At 45.1% G+C, this 16,216-nt stretch overlaps 1 protein-coding gene across 5 annotated transcripts in view; it reads right to left on the bottom strand.

Annotated features, from left to right (window-relative positions):
- raph1b (Ras association (RalGDS/AF-6) and pleckstrin homology domains 1b) overlaps positions 1 to 16,216 on the bottom strand; it is an 80,510-nt gene that overhangs the window by 18,687 nt on the left and 45,607 nt on the right. The window contains exons 3-7 of one of the 5 annotated variants that reach the window (XM_031792315.1): positions 9,691 to 9,813; positions 7,067 to 7,172; positions 6,209 to 6,828; positions 5,042 to 5,131; positions 4,615 to 4,689 (exon numbers count right to left, since the gene is read on the bottom strand). In XM_031792315.1, coding sequence (XP_031648175.1) covers positions 4,615 to 4,689; positions 5,042 to 5,131; positions 6,209 to 6,828; positions 7,067 to 7,172; positions 9,691 to 9,813 — 1,014 coding nt within the window. Of the gene's footprint in view, positions 1 to 93; positions 2,490 to 4,614; positions 4,690 to 5,041; positions 5,132 to 6,208; positions 6,829 to 7,066; positions 7,173 to 9,690; positions 9,814 to 16,216 lie in introns of those variants that run through there. The other 4 variants (XM_031792316.1, XM_031792317.1, XM_031792318.1 and 1 more) reach the window with 4 other exon arrangements.

Here is a 16,216-nt window from a genome sequence, read left to right as displayed (position 1 = left end):
CACCTCACATATCACTTTCTACCTCTCAGTCAGCCAGAGATGCGTAATCGTATACATACTGCGCATTCCATCAATGGCACTGGAGTTGTTTACCTGGCCCCTCCAGCAAGACGCCATCACCTCCATCTCTGGTAGCCACCACAACAGAGAACGAGTGTGTCCTCACACACAGATCAGCCCAACACTTCCGACTCCAACCCAACGGTAGATTGCCCTAAATCACCAGTGCTCCCATTGGTAAAAATTGAGGGGGGAAAAAAGCTCAAAGATGGCCGCTCTTTCATCCCTTTCTCCCCATTATCGTCCTCTCGCTCTTTCTCTCTACTAGAGCAGCAGCCGAGGTGTGGATTTCCCTTTGGTCTCGCTACACGGTGGATGGGAGACAATAGTGGAGGATTCCCCAAACGGAAAGAATCTGCAGATGATATGAAGTTGGGTCCTAAAAGTATGCGTTTCCTCAACAACAATACAAAGAACCAAAGACACTTACATAGTATATAGAGAAAGCCTAGATACTACAAAAACAAATTCATTTTCCCGATGTTGGAATGTCACCATTCCAAAATCCCGATCTTCTCATTCCAAGACCCTATCGAGTCAAGATGAATGGCAGAAAGCAATGTATTTAAGAAAAGGAAATAAGCCTGTTGTTGAGAGCAAGAGCGAAGGAGAGATATTTGTTTAAGTCCTTCGGGAGTAACTGAGACCAATGCAAAGAGACTTCAACCTGCTTCCACTCACAGACTACAGCCAGGAAAGCAAGACCGGAGTGGAGTGTGAGAGTACAGGCTCCTTGGCATAAACACACAGGATGAGCACCACTAACCCCTCTAACTCAGAGAGACTGGGAGGCGAGACGCCCCTCCCCCTTCCATCCTTCCACATTCTCTTGTTTCCCCCCTCTCTCTCTGTGGAACAGCTGCGTAGTCCTGGGAGCGTGCCCAATCGCCGAGCCATAATCCCCATACAAACAGGAGAACCCCTTCACCGGCTGGCGACAGAGAGGACCCCTCTGTCCCGTCGCCCAATCACAATGTGTTCCCGCTCTCCTCTCACCAACCAAGGGGACCCATTCGCCCAGACTCTTCCCCCTTATCTAATCAGTGCAGGGTAGCTGACCCCCCGCCCCCGGACAACAGTAAACAGGGAGTGGTATTAGAGGAGTAGGGCAGTGAATATTTGGAGGAGGGGGGGGGTGTTAAGATCCAAGCCTCTTATCTGGGCACCCCATCCCTTGACTACCTTTCTGCATGAGCGGCAGGGGTAATGCAAAAACGCACTGTTTGGCCAACACGCAGTGACAGGCTTTTAGTGTGGAGTGTGTTTGTATGTGTGCGTGTGTGTAAGGGTTCAAAGGACCAATGGAGGATTACAATATGGAGTCAATCCCAGTCACTGTTAATTTAGCTTTTGGACTTCCATCCAGAGAGACCGCAAAACCTCTTCTCCAAGCCGCCCCCCCGCCCCCGCCTCTACAGCACTTTGCTTCCTGCATGCTCCTCGGTAAACACTGGAAACTAGATATCCCTCCGTCTCTACTGTAGGCACTTTCCTACTGCATTTTCACAGGATTCCATGGAGGCTGAATTCAAAACAGGATTTTCTGCTGCGCCTATAAAAAGCCAGTCTCGCTCTTTCCCTTTGAAGTTTTACCCTCTTTCCCTTTCTCTTGTTCCCCTCCCTCTCTCCCTCATCATCCCTCTGTACTTCGTTGTTCTATTCTGACTCATGAAGCAGGGGAGAAGGGATAGTGAGGTGAAACGGCAATCTATTCTCCCTTTCTTTCCCTCGCTCTCGCCGTCTCTGTGTAAAAGTATAGTGTAACACTGACATACAAACCCTCCCATTGCCACAAACACCTCAAGGAACTCTCGCTCTCCCTCTAAACCCATTTACATGGCATTCTGAATACAGACATGGACGGACGGCTTTAAAACAGCTCATAAACAAATAGCCTTGTGCAACACGGGACTATAATAACTCCATAATTAGTCCATAATTAGTCAATTAAATCATACGGCCCCAGGTCCTAGTCATGAAATTTTGCGTTTGCATGTGTGTTTAATAATTTGAGATACTATGTCAGAAGACATACAGATGTGTGCCTCCTCCTACCCACAATCCTCCAGGTGTTGGCATCCATAATATTAGAATGAGCAGCAATACAGTTAGCGTCCCCCCGAGAATGACTGCATAATTACGTTCCCATACATTATGATAATTTAGGCCGTCCGCATAAATTAAAAAGTGCTTGATGAATTTGTTTTGGGTCTTCTTTTGTGTAGAGATAATTGTTTATTAACAGATGTACTAATATTTCAGACGGCCTTGGCTAGCGTTTGCGCTAATCAAGGAAAGCTGAAAACAAACGCTCTTGGGTCTGTGCATCACAATAGAGAGATTTGTCAAAATGTTGCCTCCTGGGTGGCGCAGTGGTTAAGCTGTGCCACCAGAGACCCTGGGTTCGCGCCCAGGCTCTGTTGTAACCGGCCGCGACCGGGAGGTCCGTGGGGCGACGCACAATTGACATAGCGTCGTCCGGGTTAGGGAGGGTTTGGCCAGTAGGGATATCCTTGTCTCATCGCGCACCAGCGACTCCTGTGGCGGGCCGGGCGCAGTGCACGCTAACCAAGGTTGCCAGGTGCACGGTGTTTCCTCCGACACATTGGTGCGGCTGGCTTCCGGGTTGGATGCGCGCTGTGTTAAGAAGCAGTGCGGCTTGGTTGGGTTGTGTATCGGAGGACGCATGACTTTCAACCTTCGTCTCTCCCGAGCCCGTACGGGAGTTGTAGCGATGAGACAAGATAGTAGCTACTAACAATTGGATACCACGAAATTGGGGAGAAAAAGTTGCCATTTACAGCATTGACAGAAATACAGTATATCTCCATTCTTCACCCTGGAATACAGTATCTATCACTACTGCTCCCTGTGTATCTCAGGACGAGCACTTGGCTCAGCGGCTTTTGTTTTGAAGGCAAAATAAATCATGATCGAAAGTGGCCAACTTTTACAATCCACCAAAGTCAACATCTGACACACAACCATCAAACAAATGCCAAGAATGTACTTTACTGTGCAAAGCTGTGGGGAGGGAGGGGAGAAGGGGTTCTAGATTAAAGATGATGGATAAATAAACACACATGATAGAGAGAGAGAAAGAGAGCAAAGGAATAGCGGAGCACCGAGAGGGGGAGAGAGCGACCCTCTTTTCTAACCCGAAAGAGGATGAGGCCGATTCAAATGAAACAGGCCAGCTATTTCTGAGACAAATATCTTAAACATACTACACGGCTCCTTATTTTCTTAATGGAAATTTCCCTGTGTCATTTCACTGCACCAGACCAGTAAGTAATCTATAAAATGACCGGGCTTGTTATTTCTTTGTAGCTTTGGAGAGGAGGGCTCAGGTCAAATCCATTGACGTTTTCAGCTAAATAGCCTTGTAACAATGTCAAAGTCTCGGCTCCTGTTGGTTTCAGGATCATGCTTACCATACCAGACAGGGTTGGGGTCAATTCCATGAACATTGTCTCAATTCAGTAAGAAACAATAAAGAACATTGGAATTTGAATTTCTGTTAACTTCCTGTATTGATCTAATTGAAATGGAATCAACACCAACCTTGATACCAGTGTTTCTCAACCTTTTTTGGACCAGGGGGCTGCAAGCTACTGTTTACGTACGTAAAATGACCCTTCTTCCCTGGTCGACCACTTCCATTAAACCGAGCACTGGAAAGTTGACCGAATCAGTGTCTGACAAATAACCGCCTGAGGGACCGGTAAGCAACATGCCAAGGACCAGACCCGGCCTGTGGACCGCAGGTTGAGGAACACTGGTTTATACCATAGCATTAGTGGCTCACACATCAAAGACTTCATAATATAAAAGGGAGCGTTCAGAGTTACACACACACACACACACACACACACACACACACACACACACACACACATCTAGCTCCATTTCTCTAAGCTCAGGCACATATCAACCAGCATCGACGCACACAGGCATGCAGTCATGCTCCAGACCTAGTGCAACTGAACGCAGCCCATATGTATGGGGTTATTATAAAACAACACTCCAGATTTGGGTCAAGCGCATGTCACTTTCAAATTCAACTCAGGAAAAGTATGGTCAGTAGGTGTGCTTGGTTTTGCACTTTTGGGATTATGTTGGTTCTATTGTCCCAGGCAAATCAAGTCAAGTACATTTGAAAGTATTTTACATAAGTGTATATTGACCCAGGTCTGTCTGCAAGACTCATGACAGTGAAGTTAGATAGAGCGCAAAACTGTACTGAGCCACAGTGCCAGTTACCTACCCTACATTTCTTTCTCCCTACTAGAGGAAAGGAGTGCAGGTAATAAAATGGACACATCAGCACAGGGAGGAACACGAGAAAAATAAAATGGACAAAGGAGGGATATAAGCAGGGGGCTGCATATAGGAGAAAGGCGAGAAAAGAAAGCTACGGAAGGATGAGAGAGATGTAAAACGAGCCAAATCAGGCATATCGAGCATTGTGGGTGGGTGTTGGCACTGTGGGAGGAGCTTAGGGAGATGCTAAAGAAGTGTAGTTCAATCACAAGCAAGCGAATGAGGCGTCACCTTGGTCAGCAGGTGAGAAGGCTTTCCTGCAATGCTTTTCAGAATGAGGGACGTTTCTCTGTCCAGATAAGAGTGCTTGGTGGCGCAGAAGTGAGGAGAGAAACAGATAAGACAGTCAGGGCAATGATTCTCAATGGCTCATTAAAAATGCTTTTGAAAGGGGGGGGGGGGGGGGGGGGGGGTTAAAGTGTGGAAGCAAGAGAGGTCCAAAAGGTGGAGCATTGTTTGTGGTGGTAGTCATATTAGATCGCTGTGGATGGGGAAGAGAGACGATTTATCAAAAGCACATTTTCTAAAGATTATACTGCTGTGATTACTGAAGTTGATTGCTAATACCCACCTGTACACAATCACACACCTACTGTACACTACATACAGGTCTCGCTTTTTCTCCAACACACACGTGCGCACACACACACACACTTACAGTGTCCAGATCCACTTCACCCTCCCGTGAGGTGAAGTCAAGCTGCCGTCTGGCCGGCTTACCATTGGCCCGTCGCAGTAGTGAGGCATGCTGGGAAACGGGGAGGTGCATTATGGGTGCAGAGAGGATGCAAACACACACACACAGTAAACATGCAAGGGGACGGGGAAGGTGCACTTTATTCAAGTAGGCGTTAAGCTCTCTTTCTCCATTTAAAATGTTCACATTATCCTTTCAACACCTTACCTTCCACTTATTCAATCTCTCCATCGCATACTGATTCTATATGTGGTCATGTCTGGCGCTAGCAATGCCAGGGTGTGGGTTCAATTAGTGACAACGTACTACATACTGTATGTATGCAGGCACTGTTCTGTTAGTCGCTTTGGATAAAAGCCTCTAAGTGGCATATATATTTTCTCCTTTCCATCTTGTAAACCTAAACTAAGTTCCCGTACTTAAGTCATGGCAGGTTGAGTTTACAGCAAAACGGGTACAGTAGATACATTAAAATCCATATCACACATGCAGACTTCAGTGATTACAATGCATTCACTCACTGTACTGTAAATACCACACTTTCCAATGGGTAGTATACACACACACACACAACATTGCGTGTTACACGGATAGCAAACGAATGTAATACAATGAGTTGTACGGTGCAGTTGGGACGTCAAAACATCATGCAGTGGAAGTGTACCATGCAGGGAACTAGAGAGGGTGGTTTCGAGAGGACGTGCGTACACACACACACACACACACACACTCATCATACCATTCATCATCATTCATCATGTTTGAACAAACAAACCACTGCAGCAGTTTATTTTCCCTCCTAACCAAACAGCCTTTCACTGTCATAACTCAGATAGCCAGCCCACCCTTTTAGTCTGAATAAAGGAAGTCCCACAATGCCCCATAAACGGCAATCATTACCCTGCCCGAACTAAAAGCCTGCACATGAAAAAGGGCTTTTGATAGGCCGAGATAACTGGGCCTTGTTTGCAGGTTGACTCTCATACAGACAACAGAGGATAGAAATGAACAAACTATCAGTGGTAATAATGTTTCACGAAGAGATATTGCTATTCATAGTTTTCAGGAAACAATTGGGAAAAGAGGATTGTGAAGATTGGAGTGTGTGTATGAGTGTGTGTGCCTTACCTCAGTACTGGCCGGGCCCTGTGGCGGCTGGGGGCCTTGTGAACCCCCGTCCTGCTCGGGCCCTCCTACTGTCCTAGACAGCACCTTGTCGATATCCAGAGAGTCCATGCTGGACGCGGATGCAGAATTAACGCTGGACCTCGAGGAGTGGCCCCCCGCCTCGTGTTCACTAACGGTGCCCACCGAGCCCGTCCTCCGGTGCTGCGAGGACGAGGAACCTGCCGAGGGGCGCCGGAGGGTGGTCGAGGAGTAGGAGGAAGAAGTCTGGTGTGCAGCCTCGTCCATGCTGAGTGACGCCTGCTCCAACTGGGCTGTGATGTCGTCCAGCGAGAGGTTCGATGCCGACGGGCGCCCGTGGGAGTTGGAGCTGCCCCCTCGGACGGTGGAGGCCGGTGAGGCCCGGGTACTACTGCTGGTGCTGCCCCCGCTGCTACTCCCCCCACCACTGCCAGTTTGCTTGACACTGGCGCTGCGACCCCCCGGGCATCGCTGTTGACATTTAGCCTGGCGGGCGGTGCCGGTGTTGGGCTTGCCGATGGTGCTGAGCTCCTGTTCTATGGAACACAGGTCAGCCATCAGGGCATCCAGGTCTACGGTCTCTGTCGTCTGGCTCAAAGCCTCTGTAAGGAGGGGGAAAAGGGGAGTGTGAATCCATGTTATTTTATATACACACATGCTAGTACACACACACACACACTAAATAGAAGCTAAAATATTGATTTCATGAAAGTGTGACGGTTGAAAAGGTACTTTTGCACAGCAGTAAAGCAATGGTTGTGTGGGTCACACAGGCATGTCACAGACACCATTGCTCTGCAGGAAGTAGGTAGGGCATATAGGTCTGAGTGTGTGTCTTACCGTTGATGTTGTACATGGAGAAGCGGTACGAAAAGTTAGCCATGTTGGTTTCCTGTCTGAGAGGGGCCTTCTGGACCGACTTCTGTGGCTTCCCGTCATCCAGACTCTGTAGAGGACAAATCACACTATCAAAATCCCCAACATCTTAAAGATGGTCTCTGATACTTTTTAGCCACTCGTTCTGAATAGTCACTGAATATTGCATACTACCTCACAAATTATTGCACCTCTCGCTCTACTGTGTGTGCGTCTTGCTAGCTGTCACTCAAATGGAGAGGGGCTGAAGCTCATTGGCGGAAACGCAAATTGCTAGGGGACTGGCCCACGTGGGGGTAAATGTAGGGAAAATGGCACCCCACGGATTCCAGAAAACAGTCGTTTTCAAACTAGGGATTCCATGGCTAATTGAGGAAAGACATTCTCATAGATTATGCATGTATGAACTCCACAGAGGTTGACCGATTAATTGGCATGGCCGATTAATTAGGGCCGATTTCAAGTTTTCATAACAATCGGTAATCTGCATTTCTGGACACCGATTATGGCCGATTACATTGCAATCCACGAGGAAACTGCGTGACAGGCTGTCCACCTGTTATGCGAGTGCAGAAAGGAGCCAAGGTAAGGTGCTAGCTAGCATTAAATGTATTTTATAAAACAACTATCAATCTTAACATAATCACTAGTTAACTACACATGGTTGATGATATTACTAGTTTAAATAGTGTCATGACGTTGGCCTGGGGGGGTAGGTTTATGACAGTCAAATACCTCTCCCCCCCTTTTTCCTCTCTTCCCTACTGATGTTACATTTGCAAAACCCTTGGTTAACATAGAGATTCTGGGAACATCAGAAGGTGGGGGGAAATTAACTATATTCTGGTAATCCGACCAATTGAACATATGCAGTGGTACTTCGGTTGTCATCTGAGACATTTTCATCAATGATAAGATGACAAACTCTACAGTGGAAAGTCTACACATCAGAGTTATCGGATTCACATGGAATGGTTGTTCAATTTAAAATGTTTGAATATGAAATTATTCATGATGGGATGAAATGTGATTTTAGCATCTAAAATTGAGATTTGGGTTTTCATAAGATAGGGCTCTGCTCAATCAGTGGCCCGCCCCTGTGAAGGGACATGGGCTATAAAACTTTTCAAACATGCCCTCCTCTCCCTTCCTATATAAGCCCTTGACGACAATATAACCTCCTGTTCCGAGGATGTAGGACGACGGTCCAATGTCAGAATGGTTCTGATAATAACTACAGAACAAAGCAAACATCAGCGTGAGCTTTGGTTGTGAATGGTATGAACTTTGAACTCTTATTCACTACAGAAGTGATACCTCCTAGCTGTTGAGTTAGCAACAGCAGATGCAACGAGGGTTAGGAAGGAACAGACAGAGTATCCCGTCTATCACCCAACGACGTTACTACAACGTATCCAATTGACAACCAGAGACATTCTTCAAAGGACTCAGTTTGGCAACACAGCCTTCCATCTACCACCAACCTACCGACTCAGAGTAAATATTTATTGCATTTTCCTTTTCCAAATGGTAATTTAGAATGCATCAGATACTGTATTTACGATAGCACAGCTTCTTCCTGTGTCCCTCAGTCTTCCCGCACTTTCACTCAAACCCAGCCCTTTTCTTTGTGTAACCAGCTGTCATCTGTTCCGCCCGCTAGGGACGTTTCCTTTATGACGTCATTTGTAATCAAGTTATGATTTAATTATGTGTAATTCTGTGTGATTAGTTAGGTATTTAGTAAATAAATAATTGAACCCAATTTTGCATTGCTGATTCAAATTGTTAGCCAGGGTTCGTGCAGATAACCAAGAATTTACAACTTTCAGATGAAACTGAATTAAGATGACGATTGATATTGACTGCTATTGATGTAAAATATTACTAGGTCTTATATTACAGCTCTATAAATATTATTTTGTGGTGCCCGTCTCTCTAGTTAATTACATTTACATGATTAGCTCAATCAGGTAATATTAATTACGGAGAAATGATTTTATAGAATAGCATGTCATATCACTTAATCCGGCATAGCCAAAGACGCGACACTAGCTTGTCCTGAGTTGCATATAATCAATGCGGTGCCTGTTATTTCGTCATCGAATCACAGCCTACTTCGCCAAATGGGTGATGATTTAACAAAGGCGCATTCGCGAAAAAAAAGCACAATCATTGCACAAATTTACCTAACCGTAAACATCTTTTGCCGTTTTAAAATCGGTATCGTCGTTGAAAAATCAGAATCGGTCGACCGCTACTACACATAAAATAAAGTACAGGAGTCTTTAATGCATAACAATACCAGACTTTAACAGGCTTGAAGGAAGTGGAAGAAAGCTAACATGACTCAGCGAATGGGTGGGAAACTAGGATAATATGGTTGGCGAGATACGGTTACCAGGATATGATTGCAAGGGTACGGTTACTAGGTTACAGTTACTAAGACATGGTTGCATGGATACTATTACTATGATATTGTTACTAGAATATGGTTACTTGGATTTGGTTTGCTAGGATACCATTGCCAAGATATGGTATCCATGACACGGCTACCAGGATACGCCCATCCTCCCCTACTGCAATACCTGTGTGAGTTTGTCCAGTTCTCCCAACCAGGCTCCAAACATTTTGTCCAGGTCCTGGTCTTCCTTATCACTGTCCTCCTCCTCTGCCCCGTGGTCCAGCTCATCGTCAGACATATCCGCCATCTGTAGGCAGACACAGAGTACCTCATTTGAATACAGGAATCACATTACAATTGAAAGGATTAAAACATTTCGATTCACGTGCACAAGCATACGCAGACACATTTACTAAGAGAGAATTCCATCGCACAGTGGCCGCGATGAATCCACAACTTCACCAGCTCAACCTTCTTACATGTTACCATGGCAACCGCCAAAAAGAGCTCTATAATGTGGATAGATACGGCTGCGCAACGGCAGGAGGCTATTCCCTGTTGTCTGCCAGAGATACAGTATAACACATGCTGGATGCCATCATATCTATGTTCAGACATTGGCGATAAGAGTCGAAGTCGACTGTCAGCCACATCCAGTCAATAACTGTGTCCCAAATTTCACCCTATTCCCTTATTGTGCACTAGGGCTCTGTAATGCACGATGAAGGGAATGGGGTGCCACTTGGGACGTTGCTGTGGTATTCTGTATCACAAAGCCTCGTTGTGCCATCTAATGACAATGACAGAGCGCCCTCTTGTGGACAGATTAGAAAATAGGTGATTTGATTATTCATTTCTCACCTTTTACACTGCTGGGTCATGACACTGTGTGTAAATCATGTGCATTGTCATGACTAAATGCCACACCGGTAGAGCTTGAGCCAGTGACACTACAAGCCTTTAAAGCCCCTAGAGGTGACACACACATGTCACCGAAGCCCCTTCCCCTAACCCACATCTGTGTGACTAAACCAATCTCTGACCACACTCCTTTCTGATCCCCTCCAACATCAGGCAGACAGAATCATATTGGTGTAATATCTGACCCCTTCACATCCTGTACCTATTGCATCACTTCCTGGTTGGAGAGGGAAACAGTTTAATGGAGTATTAGTGTCACACAACCTTAGGAATGAAAACACAGCACGGGATCCAGTCAGAGGAACGCTATCTTATCTTTATCTACTGATAGGCTCCATGAGGACATGGGGAGGCACAGCCACACACAGTGGGACACAAGAAAACACTCCCTCACACATGGTCACATACAGTTGAAGTTGGAAGTTTACATCCACCTGAGCCAAATACATTTAAACTCAGTTTTTCACCTTTAATCCTAGTAAAAATTCCATGTTTTAGGATCACCCCTATTTTAAGAATGTGAAATGTCAGAATAATTGTAGAGAGAATGATTTCTTTTAGCTTTTATTTCTTTCATCACATTCCCAGTGGGTCAGAAATGTACATATACTCAATTAGTATTTGGTAGAATTGCCTTTAAAATTGTTTAACTTGGTTCAAACATTTTGGGTAGCCTTCCACAAGCTTCCCATAATAAGTTGGGTGAATTTAGTTTTTTTGGTGAGCTATATTTGTTTCATCAGATCAGAGGACATTTCTCAAAAAAGTACAAATCTTTGCCCCCATGTGCAGTTGCAAGCTGTAGTCTGGCTTTTTTATGGCAGTTTTGGAGCAGTGACTTCTTCCTTACTGAGCGGCCTTTCAGGTTATGTCAATATAGAACTCGTTTTAATGTGGATATAAATTATCTTGTACCCGTTTCCTCCAGCATCTTCACAAGGTACTTTGCTGTTGTTCTGGGATTGATTTGCACTTTTCGCACCAAAGTACGTTCATCTCTAGGAGACAGAATGCATCTCCTTCCTGAGCAGTATGATGGCTGCGTGGTCCCATGGTGTTTATACTTGCGTACTATTGTTTGTACAGATGAACGTGGTACCTTCAGGCGTTTGGAAATTACTCCCAAGGATGAACCAGACTTGTGGAGGTCTACATTCTTCTGAGGCCTTAGTTGATTTCTTTTGATTTTCCCATGATGTCAAGCAAAGAGGCACTGCGTTTGAAGGTAGGCCTTGAAATACATTCACAGGTACACCTCAAATTGACTCAAATGATGTCAATTAGCCTATCAGAAGCTTCTAAAGCCATGACATCATTTTCTGGAATTTTCCAGGCTGTTTAATTACACAGTCAGCTTACTGTGTATGTAAACTTCTGACCCACTGGAATTGTGATACAGTGAATCATAAGTGAAATAATCTGTCTGTAAACAATTGTTGGAAAAATGACTTGTGTCATGCACACAGTAGATGTCCTAACCGACTTGCCAAAACTATAGTTTGTTTACAAGAAATGTGTGGAGTGGTTGAAAAACTACTTTTAATGATGCATTAGGGTATGCAAACTTCCGACTACAAATGTACACACGCACGGATGCACACCCTCTACCACTAAACTGTAAACACATATTTCAATGACTACGCCCCCCCGTTCTCTCTTTTCACACACACACACAGTGAGAAGTGAGACAGAAACAAGCACACACACGGCAACATGGTATCACGGGCATGGCAGCAGTGTGTGACAAAGTAGCCTAAAGACACAAAGGCACAGTGTTATCCCCACAATATTTCCCTGTGTTCCTACAGTACATTAACCCCTACAACTGCCTAGAGTGCCAGGTAGGCAGGTTTGCAGTTTGGGGTATATTCTATGGGTTCCATTGAGCTCAATCAAGTATTTGAAGCCAGGTCTGATTGCAGCCCATTCAGATGGAACAGACTATTTAGAAGCTCAGGCCTAAGGTAATCTTATTGGTTTTCCAGGGGGTATAGTGCTTCCCCTTAACTGTACCAGACAACAGGACCCTCCACAGGTACATGGGGGGGGGGGGGGGAACCCCAAATTGAGCGCTGCTTTTGATACTGTGTGTGCACTTGTTTTCCTAGCTTAACAGGACCCCAATGCCCTAATAATTCACCCGAATATCTTGACAGTGTAGAAAAACTTTTTTTCAAAATGTTATTTTAAATTTAAGGGTTAGGTTTATGGTTTTGGGGTTAAGGTTTAGGAGTTAGGGAAAAATCTAATCAAAATCAAATCAAATTTTATTTGTCACATACACATGGTTAGCAGATGTTAATGCGAGTGTAGCGAAATGCTTGTGCTTCTAGTTCCGACAATGCAGTAATAACCAACAAGTAATCTAACTAACAATTCCAAAACTACTGTCTTATACACACAAGTGTAAGGGGATAAAGAATATGTACATAAAGATATATGAATGAGTGATGGTACAGAGCGGCATAGGCAAGATACAGTAGATGGTATCGAGTACAGTATATACATATGAGATGAGTATGTAAACAAAGTGGCATAGTTAAAGTGGCTAGTGATACATGTATTACATAAGGATGCAGTAGATGATATAGAGTACAGTATATACGTATACATATGAGATGAATAATGTAGGGTATGTAAACATTATATTAGGTAGCATTGTTTAAAGTGGCTAGTGATATATTTTTACATCAATTCCCATTATTAAAGTGGCTGGAGTTGAGTCAGTGTGTTGGCAGCAGCCACTCAATGTTACTGGTGGCTGTTTAACAGTCTGATGGCCTTGAGATAGAAGCTGTTTTTCAGTCTCTCGGTCCCAGCTTTGATGCACCTGTACTGACCTTGCCTTCTGGATGATAGCGGGGTGAACAGGCAGTGGCTCGGGTGGTTGTTGTCCTTGATGATCTTAATGGCCTTCCTGTAACATCGGGTGGTGTAGGTGTCCTGGAGGGCAGGTAGTTTGCCCCCGGTGATGCGTTGTGCAGACCTTACTACCCTCTGGAGAGCCTTACGGTTGTGGGCGGAGCAGTTGCCGTACCAGGCGGTGATACAGCCCGCCAGGATGCTCTCGATTGTGCATCTGTAGAAGTTTGTGAGTGCTTTTGGTGACAAGCCGAATTTCTTCAGCCTCCTGAGGTTGAAGAGGCGCTGCTGCGCCTTCTTCACGATGCTGTCTGTGTGGGTGGACCAATTCAGTTTGTCTGTGATGTGTGCCGAGGAACTTAAAACTTGCTACCCTCTCCACTACTGTTCCATCGATGTGGATAGGGGGGTGTTCCATCTGCTGTTTCCTGAAGTCCACAATCATCTCCTTAGTTTTGTTGACGTTGAGTGTGAGGTTATTTTCCTGACACCACACTTCGAGGGCCCCCAGGATTGTTAATGGTCAAACATTTTTACTCAAAATTTCCTGAAATTTCACGAGAATAAAGCTGTGTGTGACCCGCAATCTGATCCAAGATCAGCATTGAGCTTAATTGAGATTGTATCTGTACAGTATAATTTTCTGCAGCATTATGTTGGAGTGTGTGTGTGTGTGTGTGTGTGTGTGTGTGGAAGGTAGTATAATGTAATAGCAATGTCTCAAAGAGAGGAGCAATGTGTTTAAGTGTGGAGGGAACAGTGGAGAGGAAAGGCAGGAAGCGCTTGCTTTGAAAATCCCCTCTCCTCTTATTCCCCTGAGAGAGAGCAGAAAGAAAAGAGAGCTTACATACTTCGCTGCATTCTCTACCTCCAAATCTTTATTTTCTTCTGTGTTAACAGCTCAAAGAAAGAGTGAGAGGAAGAAGCAGAAGAGTGAGAGAGGAAGGGAGAAAGAAAAGCAGAGAGAGAGCAGAGAGAGAGAGAAGAGCAGGGAGGGATCAGAGTGAGGGAAAGAAGAGAGAACAGGGAGGGAGAAAAGGCCTACTGTGCTGAGTTGCAGTTAGCATCCTGTGGTTAAACAGCCTGTGATTTGGGCCTGGTGGGCACTGGCACAGGCCATAAACACACAGACAGACACGTATACCCTCACTCACAACACACAAAAGTTCATGCGTGCAAAATACACACAGCAGCCGGAAAGGAGTCTGTTTCGGATCATGGGCGGACACATTCAAGATAGATAGCTTACACAGAACCACTGTTGTGTGTGTGTGTGTAAATTTACAGGAATGGACAGTTACACGCACACAGTCTTTCCACACGGTGTCTCTTCAGCTGCCCAACCATGGCCTACCTAAAACCCCTTGGCCATCCCAGTCAACCATTTAGTTGGCATGGCCACCATATATGTGAGATACACAATGTACAGTGAACAGGGCACACACCCGTGTGTGTGTGTATGTAGTAGCTGTGTGCGTGGCAAGTGGGGGGGGTCAGGGTGGCCAGAACAGGAAATGGCCTAATTTCCCCCACGGGCTGTTCCATAACAACGCCCAAGCCCAGCAGTCAATCAAAACCCAGCATCGCCATGGTTACAGCGCAGGGGACAGGGCTTCTTTACAGCATGACATCATGGCTAACCCAGGAGGACAGGAAAAGAACAGAATGAAATAAGCCTCCTTTCTGTTTGCAAATACACTGGTGGTGCTATTATATAGACTGCTGTGTCTGAAATGACACCCTATGGACCCCGGTCAAAAGTAGGACACTATATAGGGAATAGGGTGCCATTTGGGAAGCAAGTACAGAGATGAGCGATCAGCCACCGTCTATAGTCTGACAGCACTCCCCTTGCTGTAATAAAATTATAGACACACACACACACACACACACTTTTTGGGTTGTTGACCATAAGCTTTAAACAGTGCTGCCAACTATTGAAGATAGGAATTCTCACTCCAAGCTGTTGTCATTGGCTCCACTCCTAACTGGTGGTCTGGTGGTTCCCAAAAATTCTGTTTTAAAGCTCATTTCCTGCAATTCTACATATTTTTTACATGGCTAAGGCCCATGACCTGGGTGGATTTGGATTTTTATCACAGGTCAGGATTCTCCACGACTTGGCTTCAATTACTTTGAGATTATATGGGAATGACATTTAGAGTATGCTAATTGGGGGTCATTAAATTACATTGGTTTTTGGTTAGAAAATGCTAATACTAAAAGTTGGTGGCAGTGTCTAACCAATAGGACCATAGAAAATACTGCATAAGAGGTAGCTCTCTAAGAGGGTTCGCCGCCCCTGATCTAAGCTTCCCAAATACTTGGGGTTTGAATATGTCCATGTGACATTTGATTTCTACAAATTACCCCACATTCAAGAAGAATCTCATGAAAATAAATCTTCAGTGGGTGAGGATGACTGGCAAAACGTTGCCACCATCTGACTCTACATAAGCAGGATACTTTGCATTTATGCATAACGCAAAGCTCTTCGATCAATGTCACGGACGACCACACCTAGTTCCACTGCTATCAGCTAAAAACAAGGAGAAGCGGCTCCAGTGGACACACAATCACCAACACTGGATAATTAGAGGAGTGGAAAAACATTGCCTGGGTCGACGAATCCCGGTTCCTGTTGTGTCATGCTAAATGGCAGTCAGGATTTGGCTTAAGCAGTATTAGCCTTTATTTAACTAGGTGTATCGCCGTCCAATCTGCAGCAAGAATTCAGGCTGTTTATGGAGGCAAAGCGGGTCCGACCCGGTACTAGATGAGTGTACCTAATAAACTGGCAGTTGAATCCAGGTGAAAGCTATGATCTAGCCGAGTGTACAAAACATTATGAACACCTCTTTCCATGACAGACTGACCAGGTGAATGCTATGATCCCTTACTGACGTCCCTTCAAAATCAGTGTAGAT

This window comes from Oncorhynchus kisutch, linkage group LG16 (genome assembly GCF_002021735.2).
Source record: "Oncorhynchus kisutch isolate 150728-3 linkage group LG16, Okis_V2, whole genome shotgun sequence".
Lineage (NCBI taxonomy): Eukaryota > Metazoa > Chordata > Actinopteri > Salmoniformes > Salmonidae > Oncorhynchus > Oncorhynchus kisutch.
Note: the sequence above shows the minus strand (reverse complement) of the source record. Positions and strands in the feature narration are given on the sequence as shown.